The sequence below is a fragment of the Rhinoderma darwinii genome, chromosome 3 (genome assembly GCF_050947455.1).
Source record: "Rhinoderma darwinii isolate aRhiDar2 chromosome 3, aRhiDar2.hap1, whole genome shotgun sequence".
NCBI lineage: Eukaryota > Metazoa > Chordata > Amphibia > Anura > Rhinodermatidae > Rhinoderma > Rhinoderma darwinii.
Genome location: NC_134689.1, coordinates 422863838 through 422881829, shown reverse-complemented (window position 1 = coordinate 422881829; position 17992 = coordinate 422863838). Strand labels below are relative to the sequence as shown.

The window sequence follows — 17992 nt, the reverse complement described above, 5'->3', positions numbered from 1 at the left end:
GGGACTTGCCTGGATTGTTCACTGTACGCGTCTGCGCGTGCGCGGTTTCCGGAGCCGCGCATGCGTGGTCGTGTCTTGACGGCCCGGAGCTTAAGTATCGCGATGCCTTTTCTTTGGACGCGCACGGCGGAAGTCATTCCCCTATTGGCTGATGAGCTCAGTTGACCTTGTGACTTACAGCATAAGAGGCGTAATCTAAATGATTAGGAACATACCCCTTGAAAAAGCCATCCACGCGAAACGCGCGTTGGGGTTTCTCCACTTCTGGGAGTCACCATATTCCTGGAACGACATGGGTCAGTACTAGCGGTGTTTCTTTTGCAACCTTAAATATACGACTATTGATTGATACATTTACTTCTTTAAGCTTGCGATAGGTTTAGTTGCTAAACACTTATGTCCATTAATGTCTACTTAGACAGCAGGTTTTGTCGTACTGAGATTTTCTATGCCTAACTACTAGGTTCCTTATCTTGTTCATGCCTGTTACTAGACCAATCGTTCTTTGCTGATATGTACCGGTATTGTGTATGGTTATAATTAACCCTCATTTTCTCTGTATCTATCGTTTGCAAATCGTTTAGAACCACTGTTATAAACTAACAACCACTGATATAAACTGTTGTTTGTATTGTTTTACCTCTATGACCCATGTTCCTCTCCCATACTTTTGGAGATATACAGTCTTTTTTGATTTGTAGTCTATTTTTAATCGTGTTACTTGTATTGTCCAATAAAATATATATTTTTCTATGCCATTTGGCAAATTTACATTTATTGATAGTTTCTTTCTCTTGTGCTTAATCTGATATTTGGAGTTTCTATCATTACTGGGGAGTCGAATAAATTTAACCGCACTTGCTGGCGACTTAACCCATAGACTGTATAGTCCTATGAGACATATGTTTGACATTATTGTGTTTCTGTGTATCTCTCACAGCTGCTGGCTCTGGGCCAAAAATGGACTTCAGGACACGAGATCAGTCCTGGATCTCACAGTTAAATGAGGTTTTTAAAGATGACTCAAATCTATTTTTAACTACTAATGGCAGAGATCACAAGGAATCTATTATTAGGTTCAAAGATTTACACAAAAGGAGAACCAAAACTTGGTGGAATAGGGCATTCTTGGAGAGATATCTTTCCAAGGGCCTAATACCACGGGGCCTACGGGTCCAAATCTTTCCCTCTTTTCCGATTGAGGATGAGATTTTTAAAACTAAATGGGAGGGTTTTGCTTCTGATTGCTCTAGAGGTTTTATGCACCTACTGTCCCAGGCAAACCAAGTCACTTTATGTGATCTGGAAAAAGAAATTGAAGAATTGCAAACTAATCTGAAAAATGACCTCTCCAACACAGAACTTGAGAAACTAAATGACGATCTTGATAGGGATTTTTCAAAATGGGAGCAGGAAATTCTTTCTGTTAAATCCTCTAAATTTCAGATAGACAACAATGACTCTCAGCAAGGGAAGATGTACAGATGGCGCAATGGGCGATCTAGATCTTTCAGTAGATCGAGGTCTACATCTTTCTCATCTGTGATATCCAGTGATAATCTTGGAAGATTAAAACGCAATGATGAGATAACCACCCCTCAAGAAACCATCTACCCTCGTAGAAACAGGGAGAGACAGGTGGCAAGGCGTAAGGACAACCAGACATACCAACAGGGGAAGAAACCAAGGAATACATTAGAGGTGATTAATTTATCTGAGCATTCCCTCTCGGAGACACAACGTGATGTACTGAGTAAGGGACTGACATTCTCACCCTGTAATTCCTTTAACTTCTTTGCAGCTATAAAGGATCTATATCTATTCTCACGAAAATTAATCCTTAAAAAGTTACATAGTAGATCTGGAGTAGATGTGGGACTGAATAGTGCTCTGGAGAAAGAAGCACTTAAGGCCCTTGAGGATCTGTTACAAGAGCAAATTTCTTCTGACCAAGGTAGGTTCCCAAAATCAATTATACCCAGATCAGTGAGGTTCCCACCCTTGTCCATATGCCCACAAGTCGAGATTTTTACTAAGATGGTAATAAACGACTTTAAACGCATCTCGTCAAACAGGAAATTTGACAATTTAACTAAAAAACAACGTGATGCTTTAGAAGAACTAAAGGGATACGAGGATGTGGTATTCAAGGCGGCGGACAAGGGTGGGAACATCGTGATCTGGCCTATTGATAAGTATGAAAAGGAAGCATATAGACAACTTAGAGATAAAAATACCTATCTTAAACTTACTTATAACCCTTTGGGAACTTTCTCAGTAGAGTTATGCAAAATTCTCACGATGGCCCATGAGCAGGGAATTATTCCGAAAAACATATTTTCTGGACTAATGACACAATACCCAAGAATTCCAACTCTATATTTCCTGCCCAAAGTTCACAAAGATATGACAGACCCCCCGGGACGTCCCATAGTGTCAGGGATAGGCGGACTGTGCGATCCCATCTGTAGGTTCATTGATCATTATCTAAAACCCTTGGTAGAAAGCTTACCATCTCATGTCAAAGACACATCAGATGTTTTAAAAAGAATCGATGGCATCAATTTAGATGCTGATATGATCCTGGTGACAGCGGACATTGAGTCGCTGTACACCAGCATACGACATACTGACGGTTTAAATGCGGTACGTTTTTTTCTGGGGACGAGCAGCTGGGACGGCCCCACTTGTCGACTGGTTGTAGAATTACTGGAATACATCCTGACACATAACTTCTTTGTCTTTAAGGATGTATTCTACGTACAAAAACAAGGTACGGCCATGGGGGCGGCGTGTGCGCCGTCATACGCAAACCTGTTTCTCGGGTTTTGGGAGAGGCAGATTTTCCATGATGGCGGCGCCCACGCCGATGACCATGTGCTGTCCTGGATGAGATACATTGATGATGTTCTATTTGTTTGGCAGGGGACAGAGACGCAGCTTATACACTTTATGCAATGTCTTAATGTTAATGACATGAACATAAAATTGACCTATGTATATGATCAACATAGGGTTGATTTTTTGGACATTAGCATTGAGGTTGACTCCACAGGCTGTCTCCAAACCGATGTCTTTAGGAAAAAGACGTCGGTTAATTCCTTACTCCATGCCTCCTCTGCCCACAGCCGGTCGACGATTGGTGCCGTCCCCACTGGTCAATTCCTGAGAATGCGACGCATTTGCTCATCTGAAGCAAACTTTGAGAAACAAGCTACTGATTTAAAAGAAAGATTTTTGGACAGGGGGTATAGCCATAGAAGTATTAAGAAGGGCTATAGACGGGCGCAATCTACGAGCCGGAACTCTATTTTACATTCCTTTGGAAAAAAGAAAAGTGATGACATTCAAATTCGATACATCACTACATACAATAACCAGTGGTATACGATGAGATCCGTGCTAGAGAAACACTGGCCAATTCTGCACTTAGAACCCGCATTGGCAGGCAACCTTTCCAACAAACCCCTTATGACAGCTCGACGAAGTATGAACTTGAAGGATATGCTGGTAAGAAGCCACTACGTACCAAGACAGTGCAATCCATTCACATCAAGCACCCCTAGACATGGTTGTTACCCTTGTGGCGACTGCCTGTCCTGTAAGAATCTGGTCCGCACAACTAAATTTGTATCAATGATTGACAACAGGGAGTTTGAAATTAGACACTACATCTCTTGTAGTACAATGAATGTCATTTACTACGCCACTTGTGCCTGTCAAAAAGTATACGTGGGCCTAACGTCAAGACAATTACGTGTCAGAATACGTGAACACGTACGTGACATAGTGGCTGCAAGAGATGTGGATGACCTCACACTCCTTAAGACCATCCCTAAGCATTTTAAAATACACCATGCCTGTGATCCCAAATCATTTAAGGCATGGGGTATTGATAAAGTTCTCTCTGGGATTCGAGGCGGAGACGTCAAGAAACTGCTAGCCCAGAGGGAATGTAAGTGGATAGTCACCTTAGGTACTATGGCCCCTGTTGGTCTGAATGAGACACTAAGTTTTGTGTCATTTCTATGAACTCTCTGCCTATATGTATTTTTAATTTGTTTTTAACTGTATGTCTACTAATATATGTTTTTGTTCTATTTAGTCATTTCCTCTGTTGCTGATCATGTATGCCTTAGACCATCTGTGAATGTGCCTTCCGGGATTCTGAGGGATTGAATTTGGGCTTAAGAGACTCTCCAATATATTATATTTTATATTTAATTTATACGGTGTTGATATGTTAATAATGTATATTCACTTCTTGATAACATATTTTGTTATGTGACATCTCCTGTATTGTATTATGTATGAATTATTTTTCTGTAGTAGAAAATTTACCTTTTACTTATCACCATTATACTCTTTGTAAATCACTCTTTATATTTATTTGCATATAACTTTGGTATCTCATTAATTGCTGCTATAAATAAATTTTGCTAGCAAGCATCTTATTTTGTTTATTTTTGATACCCATGATTATAGTTTTTTTTTCTGTAATTGTCACTTATATTAATAATCACCTCTTTAATATATATACTTTTTAGCTCATTTATTATGAGACTTTTTCACATGTTTAGCTTACAATCTGTAATATCTTATTTTTATTTATTATTATTATTTTTATTTTTATTATTTTTATATTTTTATATTTTCATGTCTTTCTGTAGTATTACCTTATTATTATATTTTTCTGCAGGAATGTTTATTTACTCTAGTACTGATTACATTATCGTGACATGGATTGATATAATTATGATATCTGCTTCTCGTATGTCTGAATGATCTATTCATGTGATAGATTTTCTCCGGTATATTTGAGTTAGTGTGACAGTCCTATTGAACTTGTCCGCGAATAAGATAAACGGCACTTATAGTGGCCTAATTATCTTTTTAGTGCTAGATTGAGTCCCCTTTTCCCTACCTTACTCTGTTCTTCATCCGTGTGTGTCAGTTCTGTCATCGCCGGGACTTGCCTGGATTGTTCACTGTACGCGTCTGCGCGTGCGCGGTTTCCGGAGCCGCGCATGCGTGGTCGTGTCTTGACGGCCCGGAGCTTAAGTATCGCGATGCCTTTTCTTTGGACGCGCACGGCGGAAGTCATTCCCCTATTGGCTGATGAGCTCAGTTGACCTTGTGACTTACAGCATAAGAGGCGTAATCTAAATGATTAGGAACATACCCCTTGAAAAAGCCATCCACGCGAAACGCGCGTTGGGGTTTCTCCACTTCTGGGAGTCACCATATTCCTGGAACGACATGGGTCAGTACTAGCGGTGTTTCTTTTGCAACCTTAAATATACGACTATTGATTGATACATTTACTTCTTTAAGCTTGCGATAGGTTTAGTTGCTAAACACTTATGTCCATTAATGTCTACTTAGACAGCAGGTTTTGTCGTACTGAGATTTTCTATGCCTAACTACTAGGTTCCTTATCTTGTTCATGCCTGTTACTAGACCAATCGTTCTTTGCTGATATGTACCGGTATTGTGTATGGTTATAATTAACCCTCATTTTCTCTGTATCTATCGTTTGCAAATCGTTTAGAACCACTGTTATAAACTAACAACCACTGATATAAACTGTTGTTTGTATTGTTTTACCTCTATGACCCATGTTCCTCTCCCATACTTTTGGAGATATACAGTCTTTTTTGATTTGTAGTCTATTTTTAATCGTGTTACTTGTATTGTCCAATAAAATATATATTTTTCTATGCCATTTGGCAAATTTACATTTATTGATAGTTTCTTTCTCTTGTGCTTAATCTGATATTTGGAGTTTCTATCATTACTGGGGAGTCGAATAAATTTAACCGCACTTGCTGGCGACTTAACCCATAGACTGTATAGTCCTATGAGACATATGTTTGACATTATTGTGTTTCTGTGTATCTCTCACAGCTGCTGGCTCTGGGCCAAAAATGGACTTCAGGACACGAGATCAGTCCTGGATCTCACAGTTAAATGAGGTTTTTAAAGATGACTCAAATCTATTTTTAACTACTAATGGCAGAGATCACAAGGAATCTATTATTAGGTTCAAAGATTTACACAAAAGGAGAACCAAAACTTGGTGGAATAGGGCATTCTTGGAGAGATATCTTTCCAAGGGCCTAATACCACGGGGCCTACGGGTCCAAATCTTTCCCTCTTTTCCGATTGAGGATGAGATTTTTAAAACTAAATGGGAGGGTTTTGCTTCTGATTGCTCTAGAGGTTTTATGCACCTACTGTCCCAGGCAAACCAAGTCACTTTATGTGATCTGGAAAAAGAAATTGAAGAATTGCAAACTAATCTGAAAAATGACCTCTCCAACACAGAACTTGAGAAACTAAATGACGATCTTGATAGGGATTTTTCAAAATGGGAGCAGGAAATTCTTTCTGTTAAATCCTCTAAATTTCAGATAGACAACAATGACTCTCAGCAAGGGAAGATGTACAGATGGCGCAATGGGCGATCTAGATCTTTCAGTAGATCGAGGTCTACATCTTTCTCATCTGTGATATCCAGTGATAATCTTGGAAGATTAAAACGCAATGATGAGATAACCACCCCTCAAGAAACCATCTACCCTCGTAGAAACAGGGAGAGACAGGTGGCAAGGCGTAAGGACAACCAGACATACCAACAGGGGAAGAAACCAAGGAATACATTAGAGGTGATTAATTTATCTGAGCATTCCCTCTCGGAGACACAACGTGATGTACTGAGTAAGGGACTGACATTCTCACCCTGTAATTCCTTTAACTTCTTTGCAGCTATAAAGGATCTATATCTATTCTCACGAAAATTAATCCTTAAAAAGTTACATAGTAGATCTGGAGTAGATGTGGGACTGAATAGTGCTCTGGAGAAAGAAGCACTTAAGGCCCTTGAGGATCTGTTACAAGAGCAAATTTCTTCTGACCAAGGTAGGTTCCCAAAATCAATTATACCCAGATCAGTGAGGTTCCCACCCTTGTCCATATGCCCACAAGTCGAGATTTTTACTAAGATGGTAATAAACGACTTTAAACGCATCTCGTCAAACAGGAAATTTGACAATTTAACTAAAAAACAACGTGATGCTTTAGAAGAACTAAAGGGATACGAGGATGTGGTATTCAAGGCGGCGGACAAGGGTGGGAACATCGTGATCTGGCCTATTGATAAGTATGAAAAGGAAGCATATAGACAACTTAGAGATAAAAATACCTATCTTAAACTTACTTATAACCCTTTGGGAACTTTCTCAGTAGAGTTATGCAAAATTCTCACGATGGCCCATGAGCAGGGAATTATTCCGAAAAACATATTTTCTGGACTAATGACACAATACCCAAGAATTCCAACTCTATATTTCCTGCCCAAAGTTCACAAAGATATGACAGACCCCCCGGGACGTCCCATAGTGTCAGGGATAGGCGGACTGTGCGATCCCATCTGTAGGTTCATTGATCATTATCTAAAACCCTTGGTAGAAAGCTTACCATCTCATGTCAAAGACACATCAGATGTTTTAAAAAGAATCGATGGCATCAATTTAGATGCTGATATGATCCTGGTGACAGCGGACATTGAGTCGCTGTACACCAGCATACGACATACTGACGGTTTAAATGCGGTACGTTTTTTTCTGGGGACGAGCAGCTGGGACGGCCCCACTTGTCGACTGGTTGTAGAATTACTGGAATACATCCTGACACATAACTTCTTTGTCTTTAAGGATGTATTCTACGTACAAAAACAAGGTACGGCCATGGGGGCGGCGTGTGCGCCGTCATACGCAAACCTGTTTCTCGGGTTTTGGGAGAGGCAGATTTTCCATGATGGCGGCGCCCACGCCGATGACCATGTGCTGTCCTGGATGAGATACATTGATGATGTTCTATTTGTTTGGCAGGGGACAGAGACGCAGCTTATACACTTTATGCAATGTCTTAATGTTAATGACATGAACATAAAATTGACCTATGTATATGATCAACATAGGGTTGATTTTTTGGACATTAGCATTGAGGTTGACTCCACAGGCTGTCTCCAAACCGATGTCTTTAGGAAAAAGACGTCGGTTAATTCCTTACTCCATGCCTCCTCTGCCCACAGCCGGTCGACGATTGGTGCCGTCCCCACTGGTCAATTCCTGAGAATGCGACGCATTTGCTCATCTGAAGCAAACTTTGAGAAACAAGCTACTGATTTAAAAGAAAGATTTTTGGACAGGGGGTATAGCCATAGAAGTATTAAGAAGGGCTATAGACGGGCGCAATCTACGAGCCGGAACTCTATTTTACATTCCTTTGGAAAAAAGAAAAGTGATGACATTCAAATTCGATACATCACTACATACAATAACCAGTGGTATACGATGAGATCCGTGCTAGAGAAACACTGGCCAATTCTGCACTTAGAACCCGCATTGGCAGGCAACCTTTCCAACAAACCCCTTATGACAGCTCGACGAAGTATGAACTTGAAGGATATGCTGGTAAGAAGCCACTACGTACCAAGACAGTGCAATCCATTCACATCAAGCACCCCTAGACATGGTTGTTACCCTTGTGGCGACTGCCTGTCCTGTAAGAATCTGGTCCGCACAACTAAATTTGTATCAATGATTGACAACAGGGAGTTTGAAATTAGACACTACATCTCTTGTAGTACAATGAATGTCATTTACTACGCCACTTGTGCCTGTCAAAAAGTATACGTGGGCCTAACGTCAAGACAATTACGTGTCAGAATACGTGAACACGTACGTGACATAGTGGCTGCAAGAGATGTGGATGACCTCACACTCCTTAAGACCATCCCTAAGCATTTTAAAATACACCATGCCTGTGATCCCAAATCATTTAAGGCATGGGGTATTGATAAAGTTCTCTCTGGGATTCGAGGCGGAGACGTCAAGAAACTGCTAGCCCAGAGGGAATGTAAGTGGATAGTCACCTTAGGTACTATGGCCCCTGTTGGTCTGAATGAGACACTAAGTTTTGTGTCATTTCTATGAACTCTCTGCCTATATGTATTTTTAATTTGTTTTTAACTGTATGTCAACTAATATATGTTTTTGTTCTATTTAGTCATTTCCTCTGTTGCTGATCATGTATGCCTTAGACCATCTGTGAATGTGCCTTCCGGGATTCTGAGGGATTGAATTTGGGCTTAAGAGACTCTCCAATATATTATATTTTATATTTAATTTATACGGTGTTGATATGTTAATAATGTATATTCACTTCTTGATAACATATTTTGTTATGTGACATCTCCTGTATTGTATTATGTATGAATTATTTTTCTGTAGTAGAAAATTTACCTTTTACTTATCACCATTATACTCTTTGTAAATCACTCTTTATATTTATTTGCATATAACTTTGGTATCTCATTAATTGCTGCTATAAATAAATTTTGCTAGCAAGCATCTTATTTTGTTTATTTTTGATACCCATGATTATAGTTTTTTTTTCTGTAATTGTCACTTATATTAATAATCACCTCTTTAATATATATACTTTTTAGCTCATTTATTATGAGACTTTTTCACATGTTTAGCTTACAATCTGTAATATCTTATTTTTATTTATTATTATTATTTTTATTTTTATTATTTTTATATTTTTATATTTTCATGTCTTTCTGTAGTATTACCTTATTATTATATTTTTCTGCAGGAATGTTTATTTACTCTAGTACTGATTACATTATCGTGACATGGATTGATATAATTATGATATCTGCTTCTCGTATGTCTGAATGATCTATTCATGTGATAGATTTTCTCCGGTATATTTGAGTTAGTGTGACAGTCCTATTGAACTTGTCCGCGAATAAGATAAACGGCACTTATAGTGGCCTAATTATCTTTTTAGTGCTAGATTGAGTCCCCTTTTCCCTACCTTACTCTGTTCTTCATCCGTGTGTGTCAGTTCTGTCATCGCCGGGACTTGCCTGGATTGTTCACTGTACGCGTCTGCGCGTGCGCGGTTTCCGGAGCCGCGCATGCGTGGTCGTGTCTTGACGGCCCGGAGCTTAAGTATCGCGATGCCTTTTCTTTGGACGCGCACGGCGGAAGTCATTCCCCTATTGGCTGATGAGCTCAGTTGACCTTGTGACTTACAGCATAAGAGGCGTAATCTAAATGATTAGGAACATACCCCTTGAAAAAGCCATCCACGCGAAACGCGCGTTGGGGTTTCTCCACTTCTGGGAGTCACCATATTCCTGGAACGACATGGGTCAGTACTAGCGGTGTTTCTTTTGCAACCTTAAATATACGACTATTGATTGATACATTTACTTCTTTAAGCTTGCGATAGGTTTAGTTGCTAAACACTTATGTCCATTAATGTCTACTTAGACAGCAGGTTTTGTCGTACTGAGATTTTCTATGCCTAACTACTAGGTTCCTTATCTTGTTCATGCCTGTTACTAGACCAATCGTTCTTTGCTGATATGTACCGGTATTGTGTATGGTTATAATTAACCCTCATTTTCTCTGTATCTATCGTTTGCAAATCGTTTAGAACCACTGTTATAAACTAACAACCACTGATATAAACTGTTGTTTGTATTGTTTTACCTCTATGACCCATGTTCCTCTCCCATACTTTTGGAGATATACAGTCTTTTTTGATTTGTAGTCTATTTTTAATCGTGTTACTTGTATTGTCCAATAAAATATATATTTTTCTATGCCATTTGGCAAATTTACATTTATTGATAGTTTCTGACTCTTTCTTTCTCTTGTGCTTAATTTTATTATTATAGTCAAGCACGTTCATTATTACAAAGCTCAGGGATTATAGCTCAGGATATTTTATTCCAAAAATGAGTAAAAAGTCAACAAACTCTTAAATAAGTCTAGGGCTCCACCACAACCTATGGTCACCTATTAGTTACCCTAAAATTGTTGCATTACCAAGAAATGCACACAACCAAAATGTCTATTGATATCACGTACTGGTGACAATCTCCAATCTACAGTCGCAATAGAAGAAGCCATTCTATTTATCTAAGTTCTCCCTCTATTTTGCATAGTTATTAGAATATCTATGGTCATTTATCATGTGAAATGTATTAACAACTTTTTCTCAGTGTTGTTTAATAGTGAAAGAAAAATAACTAAAATACGAGGTTCTCAGATTCAAGCCCAGACTCAACCTCGAATCAAGTGATTGTATTTATTTATTGGACATTCTCAATGATTAGAGAGATCACTAATATTATATGTTTCCAATTCTATAATTCTATGAGTGTGGTCCTGACTCGTAGCCTGCTGATAAGCCTCAGTCAGCGGAATAGTCGTAGGGACCATAGTTGTGCAGCTGGGCCCCAAAGCCAGGTGGCCCATAGGTGTCTCCTCACTACGCTAGTTTGACAGTGCCTGGAACGATAGTTTTTACCCCATACACATGCCAGGGACATAGATTAAACAACACAGAGGGAGGGAATTTGTACCGATCAGCTGCTACAATTGTAAACAAAACAAAAATTGCAGATGCACAATCACATGACCGGCCCCTCCTATACATTTATCCAGCCATTTGCAATGCATTTGGAACGTCTTCAGACCCTTTAATTTTTTTCACTTTTTGTTATGTTAAAGCCTTGTGTTAAAATAAAAACAAATACTTTTTTTCCCCATCATTCTGCACTCAATCCATCACAATGAAAAAGTGGGAACAGAATGTTAGTAATCTTTGCTAATTTATTAAAATGGAAAAACTAAAATCTTGCATTGACAAGTATTCAGCCCCTTTACTCAGGACTTAGTTGAAGCACCTTTGGCAGTGATAACAGCCTCCAGTCTTCTTGGGTTTGATGCCACAAGGTGCACACCTGGATTTGGGGATTTTCTGCCATTCTTCTCTGCAGATCCTCCCAATCTCTGTGAAGTTGGATGGGGACCCTCGGTGGACAGCATTTTCAGGTCTCTCGTGAGATGTTTGATTGGGTTCAAGTCACGGCTCTGGCTGGGCCACTCAAGGACATTCACAGAGTTGTCCCTAAGACAGTACTGTGTTGTCTTGGCTGTGTGCTTAGGGTCATTGCCTTGTTGGAAGGTGAACCTTCGGCCCAGTCTGAGGTCCAGAGCACTCTGGATCAAGTTTTCATTAAAAATATCTCTGTACTTTTCTCCATTCATCTTTCCCTCAACCATGACCAGTCTCCCTGTCCCAGTCACAGAAAAAGACTGCAGCAGCATAATGCTGCCACCACCATGCTTCACTGTAGGGATGGGATTGTGTTGTTTTTTTTGTGAACTCCAGATGGGATTTCATGTGTTTTTTTACTGAGGAGAGGTTTCTTTCTGGCCATTATGCCATAAAGTCCAGATTGGTTGAGTGCTGCTGTGATGGTTGACCTTCTGGAAGTTTCTTCCATCTGCACACAGGATCTTTGGAGCTCAGCCAGAGTGACCATTGGGTTTTTGGTCAGCTCTTTTACTAAGGCCCTTCTCCCCAAGTACCTAGTTTGGTGGGGCGGCCAGCTCTAGGAAAAGTCCTGGCTGTTCCAAATTTCTTCCATTTAAGAATTATGGAGGCCACTGTGCACTTTCAGTGCAGCAGAATTTTTTTGTTCCATTCTCCAGATCTGTGCCACCACAAAATCCTGTCTCAAAGCTCTACAGGCAGTTCTTTCTTCCTTATGGCTTTTCTTTTTCTCTTATATGCATTGTCAGCTGTGAGACCTTATATAGACAGGGGTGTGTCTTTCCAAATCTTGTTCAATTAAATTAATTTACCACAGGTGGACTCCAATCAAGGTGTAGAAACATTTCAAAGATGACTTAGAGAAATGGAAGGCCCTCAGAGCTAAATTTCAAGTGCCATGCAAAATTTGAGTTTTTAATTTACAAAAAATTCTAAAATTCTGTTTTCACTTTGTCATTATGGGGTATTGAGTGCAGAATGATGGGGGGGATGTTTCTTTTTAGCACAAGGCCTCAACATAACAAAATGTGAAAAAAATGAAAGGGTCTGAAGACTTTCCGAATGCACTGTGCACAGTCCAGTACATACTTCACAAGTCTGTTCCTCTTTCTCTTGCAAACTAGACAAGTCTAAGTTTATGGAAAACTTTTATAATGTCTTTGTTCCTCAGAGTGTATATGATAGGATTAAGCAGTGGTGTCACTACAGTATACATCAGAGACAAGATCTTACTCAGGATCAGGGATTGTCCTCTTGGTGGAAACATATAAACAATGATTAATGTCCCATAAAATATGGAAACTACAATAAGGTGGGAGCTACAGGTGGAGAAGGCTTTATGTCTCCCGGTATTGGATGGGATCTTTAGAATGGTGATGACAATGTATACATAGGAGATTATAATTATTATAAACGGGCAAAATCCATTTAAAGCACCAATTACAAACATCTGTTTATGAATTATGGATGTATCAGAGCAGGAGAGCTGCAGTATAGGTTCAAAGTCACAGTAGAAATGGTCAATAATGTGTGGTCCACAGAAATGTAGATTATACACAGAAATTACATCGATCAACATCACCAAAAAACCAACCAACCAAATTACAATTACGGAAGTCACATAAAAGTTTTGATTCATGATGGAGTTATAACGGAGGGGGTTACAGATGGCCAGATATCGATCATAAGACATCACTGACAGTAGAAGACATTCCGAGCACTCCGAGGTGACAAACACAGAAAACTGGATGATGCAGCCGATGAGAGTCATAGTACTCCCTCCATACAGTACAGTGTGAAGCAGGATGGGGACAATATCTGTAATCACCAGGATGTCACACAATGATAGCTGTGTAATGAAGAAGTACATGGGAGACTGGAGGTTTCTACTCACTAAATATAAGGCTATTATAATGAGATTTCCTAAAATGGTCCCACAGTAAATAATAATCAGTAGTGAGAAGAACGGGATTTTAAAGATTTGAAGATTTGAGAATCCAAGAAGATTAACTGAAGTGACATTATTTGTAAGCATTACCTGGCGAAAACAAATAGTAGAAAAATTAAGTTAACAATTGTGGAAAATAGACACTATTTCTAGTGGAAACGTTCACTAAACTAATTGGAAAAAAAACTGTTAAAAATAAAAATATATAGAAAATAAATAAAATACTGAAATATTTTATCAGGGTTTATTATTGTTATTATTATTATTATTATTATTATTATTATTATTATTATTATTATTATTATTATATATTCCACTTAAAAAGGCCCCTCATTTTCTCCCCTCCCATCCTATGATAAAAGTTTTACCTGCTAAACTCATAAAGTCTTTTATTAAGATTCAAAATTAAGTCTTGAAATTATCTTTTTAGGTTATTTAATTTTTTTAAATCATCTCAAAAAGATTATGAAAGTTTAATATAAAAAATAATGTAACCTCTCCCTCACTGAGAAATAGAAAAACATTTTTTAGTATTTGTTCATCTCAAAATAACGCTCACCTCAGCTTTTTTTTGTAGGATCTTCATATTTATGTCCATTTGAAATAATGAAGTTCTTGTGTAAAGTCAGTTTTGTAATATCAGAATAAGGCAATGGAAAAAAGAATATATTAATATAACAGTAGATGATCCCAGACAGTATAACCAGCATTTTATAATAAATCTAAATCCCGTGATTTTATCGCTGCTTTTATAGAGCGTCTTATACCTGATGAGTCCACAGAGACCGATAACCATCCCCTGAGCTCCTGTGTAATAATATTCTACTGAGATATAATCATTTATATTTTTCATAATATAAAAAGGATTTCACCTTTAAACATAGAAAAAAAATTACAAATAATAAACTCAGTAATAAAAAGTAAAAGCTATAGATTTAAATAAAAAGTTAACACAAGAAAATAGGAAAAATTACTGATCATATTAAATATAAACTATAGACATATGTTTCAATCCTAAAAATACATACATTTTTAAAAAAAAATCTATATTTTACCCAAATTCAACATTTATAGATCACTAGACACTAGTGATAATGAATCTGTGGCATTTTATAGGGGGCATAATGTAAAAAAGAAAATATTAGAAAATGCAACATACATTATTTCAAAAAAAGTTTATTGAATACAATCTGCATAACAAAAGGTTATACCTCCGTTCTTATGACATTCATAACCGAAACATTACCTACAATAAAGATAATGGGTTTTGATGTATATGTTTATTTTTCTGTTTTTTAATCGTACTCACTTACTGTGCAAAGGTGAACAGTGTATAATAAAAAAAACAACAGCAGCGTAATCAAATGCATTTTACTTATTATATAAATTAATATAAAATAAACTCTAACTTGGTGGTGCCAAAAACTGCCTCTAAAATGCTGCAAAAACAAGACATAATTCTGCTAGATTAAATTTCAAAAATTAGCAAAAATTAGAAAAGTAAAAACTAAGACTGTCAGTGTCTTATTGGAATTAAATATAATCTTCCCGTTCATAACTTTCAAACTTCACAGTTCTATAAACGTTCATAAACTTCTCCCAGAGGGGAATCTCCCACAAGGACCAGCATGAATTCTCCATGACTTCCCACTGTAACTGGTGTAAGATTTCTCTATAAAAGAGCCGGAGTGTTATACTTCTAATCATTTTACTTTTTTTATATAATTTGAATGACTTAAGAACGATCTTCTTCAAGATTTTTTGCAGGCACAAAAATCTAAAACATTGAAAAAAACAGAACTGCTGAGGAAATGTTGGGTTTTCCTGTCGGTAAGTGAATTTCATATGTGTCTAAGGGCTCAAGCACAAGGCAGAGTCCAGTGCACAGGACCTTATGGCTCCTTAGTATGGAGCTGCACAGCCTCCGTGTGCTGCCGCAAAGGCTCTAACATACCTCCGTACCTGCAAATCTGGTGGAGGATGACAAACTATGTTTATTTTTTTTAAGGAATCCAATAGAAAAAAAATCTCTGTATGAAACCAGAGGCATAAGGAGATACAGAAAAGGCTCATGCACCTTTATTGCAGTCCCATTATAGCTCTCTTCATTGTGCCTGTGAACTGTGTTCACTTTAATTGAGAAAAGGAAATATTATTCTAAGTATTGCCTCACCGTTTTCTCATAGGCTAAATCAATTCTATTTTTCAAAACATAAAAAATAATAATAATATATATATATATATTTTAATTATATTGCATAACACTTAAAGGAGTTTTCGGGCTTATTTGAATCTTTTACAAACAGCTGACAATGGTATAAAATAACAAAAGGAGTAATACTAACCTTACCAAGGGTAATACTACACTTCTCCTGCTCCACCACTTCTCTGGTCCCCCGCCGGTTTTTGTTTACCCAGCTCCAGCTATGTCATGACGACCCCTCTGATATCATTAATACAGCCAGTATTTGGCTGCAGCGGCACGGGAGCGGCAGGGAATTAGTAAGGTGCGTATTACTCCTGTTGCTATTTTATATCATTGTCAGCTGTTTAGAAAAAAATCATAACGTTGGAAAACCCCTTTAGATAAATTGTTATGCTTATTAAACCACAGTAATTTATTATACATAGTAATCTATTGTATTAATTATTTTATTTAAACTACTTAAAAATTGTATTATGATTATTATTGTTATTACTATAGAATAGAGAATATTTACCCTTTCTATTATCTTTTGTACAGCAGTTGGTCACATGTGATATGTAAATTCCTGCAGTTAACACTATTGTAGGACTGGTTTCTGAAGGCTACAGGACTCTATAATGCAGAACTGAAATCAATCACTTTCTTTACTTTTTAAGTTCTGTGAATATTCTCTCTACATCACACCTGTAGAAAAAGATTTAAAAAAATACAAAAAAAATAAATATATAAAACGGAAAGTCTAACAATATGTGTATGAATAGAGGGATGAATGTTCAGAACTTTATTAGATCTAACTCCATTACCTTTCTTCTAGTTTATAACAACTTTGGAAACTTTTCCCCTGTAATATGGAACATCACGATTTCAGTAAAGTGACTGAGTTTCTGCTTTTGGGATTTCAGAATTTACAGAAGTTACATTTTCTTTTCTTTCTTCTACTGTTGGTCATCTTCTGTGTGACTGTATTTGGAAATTTCCTCATCATTATAGTGGTGTCCTACAGCCGGTCTCTCCACTCTCCCATGTACTTCTTCCTCACACAACTCTCATTATCAGATATCCTACTCACCATCACCATAGTACCCAACATGCTCCATATTGTGTTGTATGAAGGAAGTTCTGTCTCTTTTATCGGCTGTTTGATACAATTTTATCTGTTTATAGCTTCTGAGGCATTGGAAAGTCTTCTCCTGACCGTGATGTCCTATGACAGGTATCAGGCCATCTGTAACCCTCTACATTACACCTCCGTCATGGACCTCACATTTTGTATAAGAGCCGTTCTCTTGTTCTGGTTGGAGATTTTTGTGATGGAGTTGATGGTTGTGTTTACCATGGGACAATTGGATTTCTGTGGACCAAACATCATTGACCATTTCTTCTGTGACTTGGAACCTTTACTGGAGCTTTCCTGTTCAGACACTTTTATTATGAAGTTGGAGGCTTTATTTCTGGTTATTGTCCTTGCAATCTGCCCGGCTACAATTATCATTGTTTCCTATGTGTATATTATCATCACCATATTAAAGATCCCATCCGTGACTGGGAGGCAGAAGACCTTCTCAACCTGCAGCTCTCACCTGGTGGTGGTGTCCATGTATTATGGATCCCTTATTACTACCTATGTATTTCCACGCAGAATGCAAAGACATTTCTCTCTCTGTTCTGATAACTCCACTTCTTAACCCTATAATATACAGTCTGAGTAATAGAGACATTAAGCAGGCTCTTAGAACTCTCTTCAACAACATTTTCCACTCTCTTATTTTTTATTTACAGAACTATATTTTTTCCACATAAGGCAAAGGCAGCTAAAATACACATCCGTGTTGCAGCCTCCATTGATTCCATAAATTAACCCCTTTACGCCCCTTTTTTTCCTCCCAACCATTAAGCCCTTCTTGCAAAAT

General features: G+C 37.9%; 1 protein-coding gene and 1 pseudogene across 1 annotated transcript; one reads left to right on the top strand and one right to left on the bottom strand.

Moving 5' to 3' along the window:
* Positions 1 to 13048: 13048 nt before the first annotated feature.
* On the bottom strand, positions 13049 to 13963 carry LOC142750626 (olfactory receptor 11A1-like). Its single transcript, XM_075859622.1, has one exon. The coding sequence runs from the start codon at positions 13961 to 13963 to the stop codon at positions 13049 to 13051; it is 915 nt and encodes a 304-aa protein (XP_075715737.1).
* Positions 13964 to 16930: 2967 nt separating this feature from the next.
* Positions 16931 to 17882, top strand: LOC142750625 (olfactory receptor 11L1-like; annotated as a pseudogene).
* Positions 17883 to 17992: the final 110 nt, after the last annotated feature.

Excerpts from the sequence above, each read along its gene's own strand:
- LOC142750626 (XM_075859622.1), bottom strand. The coding sequence starts at position 13,963 with ATGCTTACAAATAATGTCACTTCAGTTAATCTTCTTGGATTCTCAAAT.